This window comes from Elgaria multicarinata, chromosome 11 (assembly GCF_023053635.1).
Source record: "Elgaria multicarinata webbii isolate HBS135686 ecotype San Diego chromosome 11, rElgMul1.1.pri, whole genome shotgun sequence".
Taxonomy (NCBI): domain Eukaryota; kingdom Metazoa; phylum Chordata; class Lepidosauria; order Squamata; family Anguidae; genus Elgaria; species Elgaria multicarinata.
The window spans coordinates 17,616,679-17,634,246 of NC_086181.1; the positions used below are offsets into that span (position 1 = coordinate 17,616,679).

At 47.7% G+C, this 17,568-nt stretch overlaps 2 protein-coding genes across 11 annotated transcripts in view; both read left to right on the forward strand.

Annotated features, from left to right (window-relative positions):
* The window catches only part of PPFIA3 (PTPRF interacting protein alpha 3), a 140,274-nt gene that overhangs the window by 122,557 nt on the left and 149 nt on the right, over window positions 1–17,568 (forward strand). The gene's annotated exons all lie outside the window — the stretch shown is intronic.
* TRPM4 (transient receptor potential cation channel subfamily M member 4) overlaps window positions 1–17,568 on the forward strand; it is a 47,411-nt gene that overhangs the window by 28,882 nt on the left and 961 nt on the right. Inside the window, exons 15-23 of the mRNA XM_063137766.1 lie at window positions 594–706; window positions 2,769–2,867; window positions 5,161–5,517; window positions 8,212–8,344; window positions 10,224–10,398; window positions 12,200–12,368; window positions 13,341–13,522; window positions 15,206–15,338; window positions 17,281–17,353. Coding sequence (XP_062993836.1) covers window positions 594–706; window positions 2,769–2,867; window positions 5,161–5,517; window positions 8,212–8,344; window positions 10,224–10,398; window positions 12,200–12,368; window positions 13,341–13,522; window positions 15,206–15,338; window positions 17,281–17,353 — 1,434 coding nt within the window. The remainder of the gene's footprint in view (window positions 1–593; window positions 707–2,768; window positions 2,868–5,160; window positions 5,518–8,211; window positions 8,345–10,223; window positions 10,399–12,199; window positions 12,369–13,340; window positions 13,523–15,205; window positions 15,339–17,280; window positions 17,354–17,568) is intronic.

The window sequence follows — 17,568 nt, forward strand, 5'->3', positions numbered from 1 at the left end:
CAACATTTAGTATCCGAGGCAATGAACACAGGCTAGAGCCAGTTTAAAAGAAGTTCAAATCAGCTAAATTTATTAGTGCTTTGATACACTTTGTCAGAGAAGGCTGTCTTACACTGTTTAACTACAAGCCCCCACCCCCGACACTGGGTACATGAATGTAAGTAAGCGAAGGCATATGGTTACTTGCTTCCCTCAGGGAGAGGCCATGTGGTATTTCTTGTGGAGGCAAGAGGAAGAAGAAGGAAGAGGAAGGGGAGAGAGCAGGGAATAAGAACAGATCAAGCTACAGGACATTCTCTATCACACACTAGTGTCTGGGAGCATGAGGAGTTGTTGCTATGATCCGACATGACTTTTGAGGTCCTTTCTAGCTCTGATTCGAAGCACCGTGGATTTTCTTCCTCTGGTGGCTTTGGGGAACACAAACATTGGTTGGACTCGATGGGTTTTGCATGCTTATGATTGTAGCCTGTGTGGGAATCGCATTTTCAAGCACTGTATATACTGAAATGAGTGCTAGTAATGAGAAGAAAAATGGCTGAGGGTCCCAACCTCTCCCTGTGCTGATTCTCTCTTCCCTTCCCCCTGCACAGTCCCTGCTCACCCAGAATTGGTGGGGAGAGATGGACCGAAGCACTCCTGTCTGGCAGCTCCTCCTTACTTTCTTCTGTCCCCCTCTCATCTTCACCAACCTCATCAAGTTCAGGTGGGTGCTTGCTGGCCATGGCCCCTGCTTCATTATAGCCCAGACACCCACACTTGGGGGCAGTGGGTGGCAGGAGGGAAGGGTGCAAATTGCCTGTTCAGAAGCTGCTACTGCTGAATGTCAGAATTGGCTAGAGTGACTTCTCTACAGAGGAGCACCTGACCATGCGCAGAGTTCCCTTTGCTCCGCAGCACCACCAATTATTACAGAAGGGCTTTCAAATGCCGGAGATGCTCTTCCATGCTGCATTGTGTGATTTCATACCTGCTGGGATACCTGGGAAGGACAGCACACACACACCCGAGTTTACGGAGGCGCTTTGGCACCACGAGGCACCTTGAACCCGCACTTGCTTTCCTTCCCGGCATCTGCACGGCAAGGAAGGCAAGTGCGATTTTTCCGGCCCTGCACCTATCTGCAGAGCTCTGCAGATACATATAAGAAAAATAAAAACATGGGGGGAAGGAACGAGGCAGCAGAGGAGAACACGAGAAGGACTGGAGAACCACTTCTCCTCCCTCTGGCTGCCCATTCTCCCTCCCCCACTTTTTTTTATTTTATAATCTCTATCTGCGGAGCTCCGCAGATACATATAATTAAAAATATATGCCTCTCCTGGACAGGGATAGCTTGACCACGGTGGTACAGGCATTGGTAACCTCAAGGTTGGATTACTGCAACGCGCTCTATGTGGGGCTGCCCTTGAAGCTGCTCCGGAAGCTGGAGCTAGTGCAGAATGCTGCAGCTCGGCTGTTGTCTGGAGCTGCCCCTTTCCAGCATGTAACTCCTCTGCTGAGGGAACTGCACTGGCTGCCTATTCGCTACCGGGCCAGGTTTAAGGTTCTTGTAGTTGTGTACAAAGCCCTAAACAACTTGGGACCAGGATACCTGAGAGAGCGCCTTCTCCCTTACCAACCTGCCTGGTCATTGAGGTCATCCGAGGGCCTGCTCCTGGTGGTTCCACATAGATCCATCCTCCGATTGGAATCCACCAGGGGAAGAGCCTTCAGCATGGTGGCCCCCCTCCTGTGGAATTCCCTGCCTCTGGAGGTCAGGCAGGCTCCGACCTTGTACTCCTTTCGGCGCCTCCTGAAAACATCTTTATTCCAAGAAGCCTTTCTCTAACATGCAGCCTTGGATTTCTGTGTTGTTGTAGTTTTGCTTCTTTTTAAATTTTGTTTTAACTGTTTTATTCTGTTTTTGTTTTCATTTTACCTTGTACACCGCTCCGAAATTTTTTCAATGAGGAGCGGTATATAAATATTCTAAATAAATAAATAAATAAATAATAAAAATAAAAATGGGGAGGGGGGAAGGAATGAGGCAGCCAGAGGAGGACGCGAGAGGGTCTGGAGACCTGCACTAGCAGCAAACCACCGATGTCTCCTCCCTCTGGCTGCCCGTCCCTCCCCACCACCCTCTATTTATTTTTATTACATGTATCTGCGGAGCTCCGCAGATAGAGATTATAAAATAAAAAAGGGGGGAGGAACGGCTCCATTCCTCTCCTCCCCCATCCCGTTTTTATTTTGTTTACTTTTCTAGAGGCGCGGGTTGCCCATGGCGACCAATCAGGGGGCACCATGGGCTCCGCTGACAAGCAAGTCGGGCTAAGTGCCTGACTTTTTGGGAGTGGAGTTTCCAGGGTTTGCCCCCAGATGGCTTCACAATGGTGGCTACGTCATGTAGATAATGTGCCGCTACTGCGAAGCAGGCAAACCCTTTGTATAGACGTGCCCAGGTTTGAATCTCAGATCATCAGCCCTGGATTTGTTAGCCACCTTTCAGAGCTCTATAACACCCTTCCTCAACCTGGTACCCGCCAGATTTGTCAGGCTATAACTCTCATCATCACCAGCCAGCTCAACCCTGTGTGCTGGGGATCATGGAGGTTGTAGTTCAAAGACATCTGGAGGGTGCCAGGTTGGGTGGGATTGCCCTATACCCTTGGGCTGAACCATAGTGTCTCCAGCTGGGAACATGAAGGTGGCCAGGATTGCCCCCCCCCCCCCGATTCCAGACATATTTGCTCCGAAAGTGAATGTGACTTCCTCTTTCACAGGGCCATGGATGACGACCTCCGGCTCGATCCCTCAGGCCCAATTGAGCTGGACAGCCTTGACACAGATGTGAAAAGTACCATCGGCGGCATGTTGTCTGAGTAGGGGGAAATGGTCATGCTTTGGGGAAGGGGGTGTGGGCAGCTGGGAGGGGATCGCATAACTGTCAGGGGTGGAGTCACAATGGGGCTTGTTTGCAGGGGCCTGGATCCCTTAAGGCAGGGAGGAGCAACCTTTAGGGAAAGAGGTTGGGGGCTGCAAACTGCCAATAGTGGGCGGGCTCAAAGCAAAGAATGGGCAGGGACACCCCCCCCTCTCTCTCTCTGTATGTGTGTGTGTGTCCCTGTCTGTCTCTCACCCCTCCTCTCTTTCTCTCCTCTTGAGTCATCTATCCATCTATCCATCCATCTTTCTTCCATTCATTCCCCCTCCTCCTTCTCCTATCCCTCGCTCTTTTCCCTCCCTCTCTTCCCCTCCTCCCTCCCTCCCCTCCTCCCTCCCCCTTCCTCTCCTTCTCTCTCTCTCCCGCCCCCCTCTGTCTTCTCTTGTCCCCCTCCCTGCTCTCTCTCTTTACATTCATTCCACATTAGGATTAGAGGAGAGGGGGCAAGGTAAAGCCTCCCACCCACCCCCACCGCATTGATCCTAATGAAGATGGCTGTCTACACACAGCTGGACAGCTACTCCCTGTGGCGGTCAGAGAGCAACTTAGGCTGCATGTGACCCGCGGAGCCATGGGTTGCCCCTCCTGTGCCTTAGGGATATTCCAGGTCCCTTCTCTGAATGTTCAGCTTTCACTGGAAACATGGCTCTATGGATATGGCCTCCTCATGTTCCCTATTGCTCAGTATTAGCTTGAGAACTTTGCTGGTGGGATGCTGCAGTGGTTGGGAGAAGGAGAGTCTGGCTCAGCTGAACCTAAAGTCTCTGCCAGGCTGCAGAATTTCTCCTGAGACTTTGGTCCAGCCAAAGTCTACTATGCAAAGGACTAATGATTCTTCGAGGGTTTGGCAAACAGCCCAGGAAAGGGAGTAATTGCAAATTAGTCCCAGAGAGAGAACCTCTCTGTGGCCCTTTGTGGTTTGATGGAACCGGTCTTACAGCTTTCTAGCCCTGATGGATGTGAAGATAAATGGTTGAATGTGTGCAAGTGATGCCCACTGAAATCTCAAGAAACCAGAGGAGTTTCTCAGTAAGCTCCTTGGACCACTTCATAACTACTAGAAGCGGGGGGAAATGTGTGATGCCAGTCGCAGAATTCTGCTTTCCCTGTTGAGGAATTTGGGTTCCCTTGGAGCAGAATTTTAATTTAATTTGTTTTAAGCATATGCCACCCAGTGCTTTTAGACATAGTTGCAAGCATGTCAGAAAAAACAGGAACATCAAGGAAACTTAGGAAGCCACAGCCAGAAATAGAGCTATTCCTGATTGGAGTGAAGGAAACTTAGGAAGCTACAGCCAGAAATAGAGCTGTTCCAGATTGGAGTACAATGTTTAATCAGTGAGTCAGTGGATTGATCAATGACAAAATCTTTATACTGCCGACGGCAATTAAAGGCAGTGGATGTAATACACATGTGCCTTTCTCCTTCCTCAAGTCCTGTTCATTTCAATGGGTCTACTCCAAGTAGGCTAACATTGGCTATAACCCACATATGAAAAGCTGTGTGTGCAAGCTCCAGTTCTGCTACTGAAAACAAATTCTTGGGCTCAGCATATGCACAGAGGCAACTTGCTCCTCCATTCGATGTCTGCCTTCCTGAGCCGCTATTCGCATCTGGCTCTGGCTGGTGGACTTTAGGGTTCTAGCAAAAAAATAAGGGAGATCATCCAACGTTTAAAACACGATTTCCAAGACTATTTCCGGCATATGGGTGCATTGTCTGCAAATGAAGAAAGTGAGCTTCTCGTTTCAGAATTAGTTTTTACCTGTATGGAAATTTTCACCAGTCTAATCGAGGAATTAATTGACTAAGACTCATATTAACTAATCAACTATGGGCTCATCTACACCAAGCAGGATATTCCACTATGAAAGCAGTCTATAAAAGGCAGGAGCCACACCAAGCAGGATATAGAGGTATGAAAGACACCATGGTTTTAATTTTTGTGAACCGCCCAGAGAGCTTCGGCTATTGGGTGGTATAAAAATGTAATAAATAAATTATATATATATATATATATATATATATATATATATATATATGGAATGTGTCAATGGGCCCCAACCGTTGTCAGTGCACTTCCATACCGCTATAAAGCAGTAGTGTGGCTCCTGCCATTTATATACCGCTTTCATAGTGGAATATCCTACTTGGTGTAGATGAGCCCTAAGACTTCTTGAATGGGGGAGGATGCTGATCCTTCACTTTTTCACTCTCTACCTTATCACAGAAATTTGGAAGCTCCCTCTCCGCCATCTCCTCGCCGGTTCTGGTTACGACGGTGGCATCAGTTCTGGGTGGCCCCCGTGACTGCCTTCCTGGGCAATGTGGTGATGTACCTGCTCTTCCTCTTCCTCTTCTCCTACGTCTTGCTTCTGGATTTCGACCCCCCACCTCCCGAAGGCCCGTCCGGTTCAGAAATCGCTTTGTACTTCTGGGTCTTCACGCTGGTCTGTGAGGAGGTGCGCCAGGGCTGCTTCGTGGGCTCCCATCCACTGCTGCAGCGGGTACGCCGCTATTTCCAGGACACCTGGAACCAGCTTGATATCACAGCTCTGCTGCTCTTCATGTTTGGCCTGGTGTGCAGGTGAGAGCCTCTCCTGGGCTGGGATGTAATTGTGGAAGTGAGGATGTTGCTGAGAATTTTTTTCTAGCCGTTCACCACCTTCTGCATTTGACCAGTTGTCGTAGTCCTTTGGTCCCCAACCTTTCTGGATCAGTGGCCACATTTGGAATTTTGAGAGACTCTCATGGGCACTCTCACAAAATGGCTGGCATAGGGGGCATGGCCAGCCCATTCATAAACTGGCTGCCATGGTGGGCATGGCCAACCACGAAACACTCATTTCTCACAAGGCAAAGTGATGAAACTAAGAGCATCTTCAAAAGGGCGTTTTCTCCTACGGTTTTCCGCTCCTTCCTGTTCTGGATTCTTTTCGGGATTTATTCAGCCAGTTTTTCTTTTTATGCATAATGCCACATGCATTTGCAAGGGTGGGTGGAGCTTGGCAGGATGTTATCTGTTGTCCACCCCTCTGGCGCAACCCCGCCTCTCTCTCGGCATGAAATGAAATACTTCCTCACAAGTTCAGAAGCTGGCATTTTTGGAGATCAACCCCATACACACACAAGCCAGTTATATCCCTGTAAAAGCAACAGTAACATTTTTTCTCATTTGTATATACACTGGGAGAGGGGATTGATTGGAAGGGGGGTTACCCTTCTCTCCTGTGTGTGTGCATGTGGGGATTGAATAGAAAGGGCTAAAAGTTTTCTGGAAGGCACGTACTGAGCAGCTCCTATCCCTTTGTTAAGCACTGATTCTTTGCAAGTTCAGAAGTCTGCATCTTCAGGGGTCCGCCACCCCCAACTCCACATGCAAGTTAGTATTGTCCCTGTAAGAGTGATTTGCAGGAGGCAAAGCGATGGTCTGAAGATGCTCTAAAAGCAATCTGGAGGGGGATTAAATGGAAACGCCACGTCCGTTGCAACCACCATCTCCCTCCCCACTGCCCATCCGCTTTGGCATTTGGAGCAGAGGCGGAGAGACAGGAGGAAACACTCCCTACTGATCCTCGTCAGTACTAATGTCATCGCTGCACCGCCGAACACCCACCCACACAAAGCAGGACATAGCGCAAAGATTACATGGGGGGACGATAGTGGCTTTATTGCTTGACTGCAAAAAATACCGCATTTTCCCATTGTCTCATTTCCACATGAGACAATAACTGCGTGGCGACAGCATCACGTAAAGCTCATGGGAAAATCAGTGACCAAACCATGCTGACCGCATGAAAAAACACCCGGCGGAAGATGCCCTAAAAGAAAAGTAACTTGCTGAAGAGCCTAAGTACAAGCAGAGGTGGGGTCTGAGCTCGAAACACAAAACCATCACTTGGATCCCAAATAAAGGTGGTGCTGGAGGGCAGCCCTTTATTTTGCAACATGCCAGCCTCCCAAATCTTAAATAAAATAAAAATTAAGAGGGCAGGAAGCTTGATGGTCACCAAGAGAGGTGTCCATGGGGCACATTGGTGCCCAGAGGCAGCTATATGAGCAGAATATATGAGCAGAAAAATGGCCCAGGTTAGCTCTTGACAGACTGTACCATGTCAGCCTCTGGGAGGGTGGAAGGGTGTGTGTGTGGGGGGGGAATACATATTTGAATGTTATACTGAACAAAAACCACTCCCTGTATATAGAAAGCTCGTAAGCCTGGTAGAAAGCCAGGCTAGCTTAGAGTTCTCCATGAATATGTTAGGAAGACCATATGAAAAGGAGGACAGGGCTCCTGTATCTTTAACAGTTGCATAAAAAAGGAATTTCAGCAGCGCCCAGTAAAATTCTGTCTTTATCACAACAGTTCAAGCTGAAGGAGCCCTGCCGTCTTTTGTAATTGGTCACTAGTGGTCAGGGCTCCTGCAGCTTGAACTGTTGTGATGAAGAGGCAATTTCACCAGGTGCTGCCTATGCATACAAATGACTCCTGCTGAAATTCCCTTTTTTATGCAACTGTGAAAGATACAGGAGCCCTGTCCTCCTTTTCCTATGCTCACCCTATGATACGTTAGATTTCTAGATGCAGTCTTTGTTTGTTTTTTGATGCGGGGGAACATTCAGAGATACAATCGTGCACCTGTTCTCTGAAGTAGTGCACTCCAACAAGACATTTCAGAGACCGAGTTCTGGGAAATGAGTTGGCTACTTGACAGGCTTGAGCTGTAGCCTCTTCCCATTTGTGAGTAGTGCCACCTTATGGCTATTGAAGAAATGACTCGAAATGACCTTTAACTGTAAGTGCTCCATCAGACGGGGAAATCATGCTTCCCTGCCCTTGCTTTTGTTCCTCAATACTTCCTCTTTCTCAGAGAGAGGAAAGAGGAAGTAAACAATGTCCACGTGGCCCATTCAGTGGGCTGTTTTTATCTCGCAGCTTCTGCACACAGCAGAAGATAGTGGCAAGTTCCATCTCTAAACATAATTTGGCCTTACCGGGTTCTTTTTTGTCACGGGAAGAAGGCTAGAAAGGGAGGGAGACGCATGGGAGGCAAATGATGTCGTGAATAGGACCCGCGAAAAATCTGTGAGTGGCCAGTAACGAGCAGGCAATAAAATGTTCATCTGATGACACTCGAAAGCACATGAATGAAATTGTGAGGACTGGGATTCATGGCTCCGGAGAAATGAAAAGGGTAGTTTGTATGCATGTAGATACTGTAGTATACGGTAATGAGTGACTTCCTTTCCTTGATTTCTTACTCCGCTTTATGCCCCACAGGCTGTTCAAACGGTCGTATGAATCCGGACGCACCATTCTTTGCCTGGACTTCATGATTTTCACCCTTCGTCTCATCCACATCTTTGCAGTCAACAAACAGCTGGGTCCCAAGATGATTATCGTTGGCAGGATGGTGAGAGGCTGCGTTCGTGAGGCGCATGGAGTAGATGTGCAAAAAAGCAGGCCTTTGAGTGTGCAAGAGATCCTTGAGTTAAGAACGTACAGTGGCTGTGTCAGGGATTTTAGGTCGAAGTGCAGATGTGTTTATAATAAATGTGCAAAGGGCTCTTGACTTAGCTATGAAGAGAGAGAGAGAGAGAGTGAGAGTGAGAGTGAGAGAGGCTCAGATTGGATAATATGATAGTCAACGGTGGACTATTTAAGCAACCATTACTTAAATAGTCCCCCATTGACTAACGTGTTGTCTGTTGGGCAAAAACCATGGCACCAAAAACCATGGAGTAGATGTGCAAAAAAGCAGGCCTTTGAGGTGGCTGTGTCAGGGATTTTAGGTCGAAGTGCAGATGTGTGTATAATGAATGTGCAAAGGGCTTTTAACTTAGCTATGAAGAGACAGAGAGAGAGAGTCAACGGTGGACTATTTAAGCAACCATTACTTAAATAGTCCCCCATTGACTAACGTGTTGTCTGTTGGGCAAAAACCATGCGACTGTTAGTTATTTCCCAGAAATACCCAGCGGAGATAACCAATGGTTTACAGAGTTGTTTATTGTGTGAATTATTTTCCATGTTTACAGTGTCACGAGGCAAGAGCAGCACAGTGCGCCTCTATCAGCACGGGAAATAATCCCATCCCAAGAAGTGCATGGGCAGCCGCCAATCTGACTGTCCCTTGGTGGGGCGGAGTGATCGGGGGCTCCCCACACGCTTCCAGGAAAGGGCACCTGCTGTCCCTTTGTGGGACGCTGCTAATCACGGCGCCCCTCATGTTCTCAGGGATGTGCATGTCCCCTGCCCCGCAATCCTTCTGAAGTTCGGCTTGAGGGGATAGAAGGAACCCCTTCCATCCCTTCGAGACAATCCCCAAACAGATCGCAGGGTGGGAGGGCAAAGGATGTCTCCTGTGGGTGGACGTGCAATGTCAAAGTGCTGGAGAAATCCATCTGCCGATATTGGGGTGTGTGTGCAATGATCTCTCTTGCAGCTATGATGAGCAGGACAGATTCTTGCACCTCCTGTCCCCATTCGCCACAACAGAAGAGCAGGGGACACGGAAGCATTTCTCCTGCTCGTGCAAAGGATTCCCCTTCTCTTCTGGTGAATGAGGATGGGAAGCGCAGGAATTTGCCCTCCTCGCCACATCTGCAGGAAAGGTCATTCAGCACAGCACCCCTCCTTCTCTGCAAAAGGCCATGGCAACAGGGAAGGGGGCAGCATTGCTATAGCTGTCCACTTCCCTGTTGCCACGGCCCTGACGGGGAAGGTTGTGTCAACGCCGACCCATGTGATCCCCTGAAAGGGAGGACGTCGCTCAGTGCTGAAACTCTGGTTTCTGCTTCTGACTTGTGAAGGCGGTCAAGAACCAGAATCCCAGGTTAAGATGCCATGCTAAACAAACCATCCCTGGTTTGCTGAGCAACCAAGCTAGCGCAAAGGAGCAAAGCTGAAGTGAACCACTTGCATGTGCCACTATGCAGCTTATTCACAATTAGCCAATATTCGCAAGAATTCTGGTTTAATCACATAGGTAAGAAATGAAAATTGATTCAAGGTAGCAGAATGTATTGAAATACACACAAACACGTACAAGCACGTTCCCTTAGGGCGCAGTCCTGTGCCTGTTTAGACAGACAAGATGTCCAACAACTCCCAGGATGCCCCAGTCAGCCATGCTGGCAAGGGCATGCTGGGAGTTGTTGGACTTCTTTTCTGTCTTAAACATGCATTCCTTTAAGCCCTTTCTTCAAGTGCGTGTCCGGGGTGGGTGAGTGGGGGGCAGGTAGTACAGGTGTCTTTCTGTACATCCAAACAGTCACTTTTGCTCTCTCTAGATGAAGGACGTCTTCCTCTTTCTCTTCTTCCTCGGGGTATGGCTGGTGGCCTACGGGGTCACCACAGAGGGGCTGCTTGTCCCCCACGACCGACGTCTCCCCTGGATCTTCCGCCGTGTCTTCTACCGGCCGTACTTGCAAATCTTCGGACAGATCCCGCTCGACGAGATTGACGGTGCCTATTCTAGGGTGGGCTGGGACAGGGGTGCTGGTTTCCAGCCCGGATATGCAGCCACTTTGGGCGGCCCTGCCTCAGAGAGGAGTTCTGCAGCCCTGGAAATAAAGCGGCAAAAGTTACTAGCCCACCAAAATATATATGTTTTACTTGCCTGCTGGGATCTGGAAGAGGACAGACGCACCGCTGCGTTTCTATGCTTGGGGCAGAAGCGGGGCTGGAGTGCTCCATTGCTCCTTCTCCACCCCTCTCATACATGCATTCGACTAGTGCTTAAATGCAGGCCTGGGGTAGTGTAGCCATAGATAAGATGCAGAAAAGGGGTCAACCAAAATGGCTAAGGGGGTGGAAGATCTTCCGTATGATTGTTTGGGGGCTTTTTAGTTTAGAAAAAAGGAAGATGATTAGAGTGCTCAACTGAGTGATAGAGTGATCAACTAAGTGATAGAGTGATCAACTAAGTGATAGAGTGATCAACTGAGTGATAGAGTGATCAACTCCATGCTGTTCATCATATTATAAACTTCTATCAGAAGTTAACAGAATGATGAATGGCAAGAAGAGAATCAGCACAGATTTTTCACAACTGTAGAACTTGGGGACCCAGTGGAATCATCAGCAGTAGGCCCAGGACAGCCTAAAGCACCCTTTCCCAAGCTGGTGCCCTCCAGATGTGCTGGATCGCAATTCCCATCATCTGAAAGGCACCAAATTGGGGTAGGCAGGCCCAAAAGAAGCTCTGTTTCATACAATGTGTTCTTAGTTTGTGGAATTCACAACCACGTGATGCGCTGTTAGCTTAAATGGCTTTAAAATGGGATGAGACAATTGCCATTCGCCATCATAGCTCAATGGAACCCCCCTATCTAGAGCCAGTGTATCTCGATATCAGATGCTAGAGGGCGAAAAAGAGGGGAGGGACCACCGCCGTCATCATGTCCTGCTTGTAACATCCCCCAGGCATCTGGCTGGCCACTGGCCTGATCCAGCAGGGCTCCCCACCCTTCTCCAACTTGGGTCCCTCCAGATGGTTTGGACTTCAACTTCTGTTAACCCCAGCCAGCAACATCAATGGTTAGGGAGAGGGATGTGCGAATGGGGAAAACCAGCTTGTTCCAACTTGTGTCCGTGTCAGGTTGCGAGCTGCTTTTTTTCATTTGCACGAATGTTTGTGCAAATTTCTGTGTGCATTTTCCTAACTGTATGCCTCAAAATTTCTGTGTGCATTTTCCTAAATGTATGCCTCAATTGTGCACACCTGAAAAGTACGCATTTTTCGCCATTGACTAAAAAACATTTGTGTGTATTTTTCCACATTTTTTCATGCGTACTTTTTTAAAATGTATGCATCTTCGAATGCATTTTCTTTGGTCTCCCAATCTGCAACATGAGACCCACTTCAACCATTTTCTCCATGCCCAACATGGCAGCAACAGTAGGGTGACCATATGAAAAGGGGGACAGAGCGCCTGTATCTTTAACAGTTGTATAAAAAAGGGAATTTCAGGAGGTGCCATTTGTTTGCATGCAGCACCTGGTGATGAAGACGGAATTTCACCGGGTGCTGCCTGCATACAAATGACACCTCCCAAAATTCCCTTTTCTACACAACTGTTTTCAAAGTGTCCTATCCTACCTGTGTGTAGATCTGGCCCAAATGCCAGTCCTAACTGCAGACGCTGGGGATTGAGCCTAGGTCCTTCCGCGTGCAAAGCGTCGTCTCCACCCTTGACCGCAGGCCCCTGCCCTTTAAGGGGTTGTGCTCTAAGTCTCTCTGCCTGGTCTTTCCTTCTGCCCCCAGCTGCCCTGATCAAAGCATCGAACTGCACCTACGACCCTGTGGCCATCTTGATGGAGGACGCCAAACCCTGCACCAACACCTATGCCAACTGGCTGGTGCTCGTTCTCCTGGTGATCTTCCTGCTCGTAGCCAACATTCTGCTCCTCAACTTGCTCATCGCCATGTTCAGGTACCGTGGTTGTGGGTTCCTGCGCCTCTTGTGAATGAATTAGTGTGCGTGTGTGTTTGTGTATGTGTGTACTGCACGAAAGCCGGGAAACCACCTATCAATCGGTGGTTGGGGAGAGGGTGTGTGATCATCCGGGGAAACCCAAGAGATTGGGACCCCTGGCAGGCTGAATTTGGCCTGCGGGGCGGAGGTTCAACACCCCTGCAGAAACTTGTGTTCACCTAGGAGACAAAGTCATTCTCTTGATTCTGTCCAACGCTGTTTGTGTTACATATGGATGTAATTAATGTGCAGTTCACTGCAGACAAAAATGCAGGTTTTACATTTGTATTTTAGACCAATCTAAGTAATGCACATGGGAAGTGCATTCACAATCTTTTTTTACATTGGTGCTTATTTCTCCCTTGGATCAAGTTCTGGGGAAACCTTTTTCCCCCAGTTTGCAGCAGAAGTTGTATTTGCATAGCACTGATTGGTGGGCCCTTGTGTCGATCATAAAATCACTCCCCCGCTTGCCTTAGAGCAGGGTTGTGCGGAGCACTGATTAGACGACCCTTGTGCCAATAAGGAAGCCACTCCCCCATCCTCCTTAGAGAAGGGCTGTGCACAGCCCTGACTGGCCTGCTCTTCTGTCAATCACAAAGCCACCTCCAACCCTTCCTAGAGCCCATTTCTAAGTGTGAAAAAGACATGGAATTTTAAAAATGGAAGGGAAAAAAGTGCTAATAAATGCATGATCAGCAAAACAGGAACAGAACAGACAATACTCCATCAATGTACAATAAGGGGAGGCCTACAGTTAGCACACAGTTTGTAACTAAGGTGTGTGTGTGTGTGAGTGGGTGTGTAGGAGCAAAATGGAAGTAGTGCTTGTCCTGCTGCAACCACTGCCCACCATCTGCTCTTGTTTTCATGCACATCTGTATGTGGACTACAATTACCTTAAGGTATTTCTCCCCTGTCCCCCAACAGTTACACATTCTCCAAAGTGCAAGGCAACAGTGACATCTATTGGAAATCCCAGCGCTACAACCTAATCCTGGAGTATCACAGCCGCCCAGCCCTGGCTCCACCTTTCATCCTGATCAGCCACCTGCACCTTGTCTTCAAGCGCCACGTACGCAAGGTTCAGTCGGCCAAAGGGCGCCACTTCTGTGAGTCCTGTGGTGGGAGGAGGGGATCTTAGGGCTCTGAACAGGAGAGTTTCCTGTCTGTCCTTTCTCTTGTGCCCCCCTATCCCTTTCTGCCCTTCTCTGCATTCCTGTAAAAAAAACATGGCGCACGCACAGCCCCTCCTTCACCTGGTGCAGGGCTCAGTTGTGTAACAGTGCAATCCCATTTACTTAATGTATTTATTTGTATGTTTGTTACATTTATAGACCGCCCAAGTGACAAATGCCCTTGGGGTGGGTTTGCAATCGTAAAAGCCCAGAAGAGTAATAAAATAACCCATACAATAATGCAACTATGAAAATATCAAAACAATAAAACATTAACAATATTAAAGAGCCAGGAGTAAAGTTATATACAATAGACCAAATTCCTGCTGGAAGAAGGTCTTAGCCTGGAACCTAAACATAATCTGTACAGCACCATGTACATTGATGGTGCTATATAAATAAATAATAATAATAATAATAATAATAATAATAATAATAATAATAATAATAATAAATTTTATATTATATAAGATAGCAGGCTGATATCCTTGGGAAGGGCATTTTACAGACAGGGCGCCACTACGGAGGAGGCTCTGTCCCTGGTAGCCACCCATTGCACCATTATGGGTGGGGGCATGTCTACTCAGAAGTAAGCCCCATTGAATTTAGTGGGGCTTGCTTCTTGAATAAGTAAAGATTGCATTCGTCTTTTTTCATAAGGCAGATACAACCCCCTTGGCTTCATCATTTCAGTTGCCCTTTTTCTGTATTATCTCTGGCTCCTCAGCATAGGGCAGTGGTAGGCAGCATGGTGCCCATAGGCATTCCTGGTGCCCACCTTTTCTTTCTTTCTCTTTATAAAACGGAAATACTTTCCTACGGGCAGTTCGGATTGGTTCAAAGCGAAGCGGAGGTCTCCATCTGCTGCTGAGTTGATTTCTCAGGAATGCCTCTGGACTCCACGGTGGGCGCAGAGACATTCTTAGGAGATTAAGGGGTTGGGGGGCCAAGGCAGCTTTTTTGTGGGTGTCCAGGGAGCAGGTTTTCAAATGGTCAAACCTGCCCATGGGCTGAAAAAAGTTGTCTCCTCAAAAAGCTCCAAAAGATACTCTTATGTATGGATTTATATACATATGGATTTATATACATTTTTATACCACATCTCCCCTGAATTTGGTTGAAACCGTAATTGGATATCTGTGCTCAGTGTTTGTCTCTCAGTGTTTGTCCCTGACTCTAGGTCAGGCTTCCCAAACCTGTTGCCCTCCAGAGGTGTTGGTTTACAACTTCCATCATCCCCAGCCATTGGAAGCTGTAAACCGACCCTCTTGGGGGGGGGCACAGGTTGAGGAAGGCTGCTCTAGGTCATTTGTGAATGTTAGAAAGTATCATTCCCAAATTCCACACTTTAGTCCATGGGGGAAAATTGGGAATTGCTTGCGTAAATTTCACATTCAATAGCGGTTGGTTTTGCACAATTTCTCCACTGGTGCAAAATAAATGGTTATCGCAAAGGTGAGTGTGAATCAGGGAGAGATGAGCAGCAAGCTTGTGTTCAGAGAAACCTGGCAAGGTCGAAATCGCTCTTTCGTCCACCCCCTGTGCCAAGTTTACGTCCTTTTCACGTGGTCTTTCTTCTTCTCCCCCTCACCCCACATCCAATTTTGTTTCGGGCAGTGCTGGAACTCTCTGCAGCCCAAGATGGACGTCTGCTCACATGGGAATCGGTGCAGAAAGAGAACTTCTTAGTCGCTCAGTCCCGTCAGAAACGTGAGAGAGACACGGAGAGGCTCCGGCGAACCTCCCAAAAGTGAGGATTGGGGAGTGGAGGCCAGGAGTAGTGTGGGAGGGAACCTAAAGAGGAGACGAAGGGCAGGTTGGAATTAGAGGTGTCTCATTTCCAGTCCATGTCAATTTTCAGATCAGATGTGCTTATTTGTATATAGTGATCAGAACATCACATAACAAACATTTAGCAAAAGATATCAATACAAAGATAATGTATTTATATAAAAGTAACACAAATCTAAATTGTATAGAATAAAGTTAAAATTCTGGATCTTTAGCTGAAATAAGTGAAATTACGCAAACCTCTTTTAAAATGAAATAAAAACACTCTTGAACTTAAAATTCTGCATTTCCCCAAGTAGGAACAACATTCTCCTTCAATAATTGTTCCCTAGCACCAATTACTTTAGGTGGAAGAACTGCAGTTTTTGCAATTAGATATCTATCCTGGCCAGAAAACAGATAGATTTTGCATTTGTTCATTCAGAAACACATTCTGTTCCATTTCCATGTAAATCTGCATTTTTAAAAAATCCTTATGTGAATTTATATTTAAATAACATCTTTTGAACTATTTTCTCACAAAACGTGCATTTGTAAACATGCATTACGTCAAAGTATGCATTTCCTAATAGAGCATATATTAAAATACTAGTGTAAAGCCCTGCTCCTTTCCTGCTTTCTTCTGCCCACCCTCCCCACAGAGGGTCTCATGAATAAGGCAGATGTGGCCATTGCATAGTGACTCCCCCCTCCGAAATTTGCATGCAGCATGACCCTGCCCCCTCCCTCTTGCGCCCTGATTGGCTTCCCCCACTCCCCTCCCTGCTGGCGGTGACAACCTAACTGCACGGCTGCACCCAAGGCCCACCTTCAAGCCACACTGAATAGCCCAACTGGGCTGTCCATCATCGTGCTGGCAGAGGGGCTGCCTGCCTGTTTGGCATAGAGGAAATTAATTGCTAGTATAGCTCAAGCTTTGAACTTTTTCAAACTTTCAACATTTTCTGCATGTCTGCACTGCTCAAGCTTCACTTTAAAACAAAAATGAGCATAATCAGTCTGGTAGATCATGAGTAAAAAGCCTTACCGTACTGAATTCTTATATAAGATGCATTCTTGAATGCTGCTCTATAGATTTCTAATTTTCAAACTTTGTGCATCAGTCATACTGTTAAGAATTATTATTATTACAGCTTTTCTGCATGTTTTCCTAAACCATGGGGGAAGAACCTCAGGCAAGGGTGTCAAATCCAGCCCAACAGGGATCCTCAGATACCACGCCCCCATTGCATTTCCCCTGACCACCAATCGTTTAGCGGTTCCCTGGATTTTGTGCATTTTTTCTGTCACTCGAAAAGGTTGAAATGCCTCCCCTAAGGCTTAGAGACTGGCAGTAAGAGCTTTAAGCTAAAAATGTATGTATGTATGTATGTATGTATGTATGTATGTATGTATTTATTATTACACGTATAGCCTGACTTCTTTCCTCTTGCAAGGAACCCAAGGCTGCTGCTGCCATGGTCGTCATCCTCCTCCTCCTCTTTATTTTATCCTCACAACAACTCTGTGTGGGACGTTAGGCTGAGTGTCAGTGACCGGCCCAAAGTCACCCAGTGAGCTTCCATGGCTGAGTGGGGACTAGAACCTGGACCTCTCCAGCCCCAGTCCAACACTCTGACAATGCCATCACACTGGCTCTTAAAACATGCTGGTATTTGGTCGCACCCCTTTTGCCTTTGATTTTGCCCACCGCTGAAATGTGGGCCCCGAGAGCTTCTTCGAAATGAGCTGGAAGAGGTTCAACCAACACCTCTCCCTACCATTCTTTGGCTGGTGAAGAGGGAGGGCCTGGAACCTCGGCAGCCATCAGAGAGGGCAGGTGGGTGGGTGGCTTCCAGAGAGGCAGAAGGCAGGGTGAACAGCGTCCCTCTGGTAACTGCCTCACCCCTCTAACCCTGCAGAGTTGACCAGGTTTTGAAGCACCTTTCTGATATCAAGGAATCGGAGCGGCGCCTGAGGACCCTCGAGACGCAGGTATGAGGAACGGTAATGACCCATTGGGATGGATGGGGCAGAGAGGAAATAGGAAGTAGGTAGAGGAATGATAGGGGAAGAAGCCACCCAAAATGGCACCTGCAGCTGGAAGATGAGGATCTGCAGTCAAGATTAAGAGCTGTGAAGGACAGGAGGGGACATGGGAAGGGGGGAGGTGTCTGTATTTGCGCTGAAAGCACAAGAGGGCATGTCCT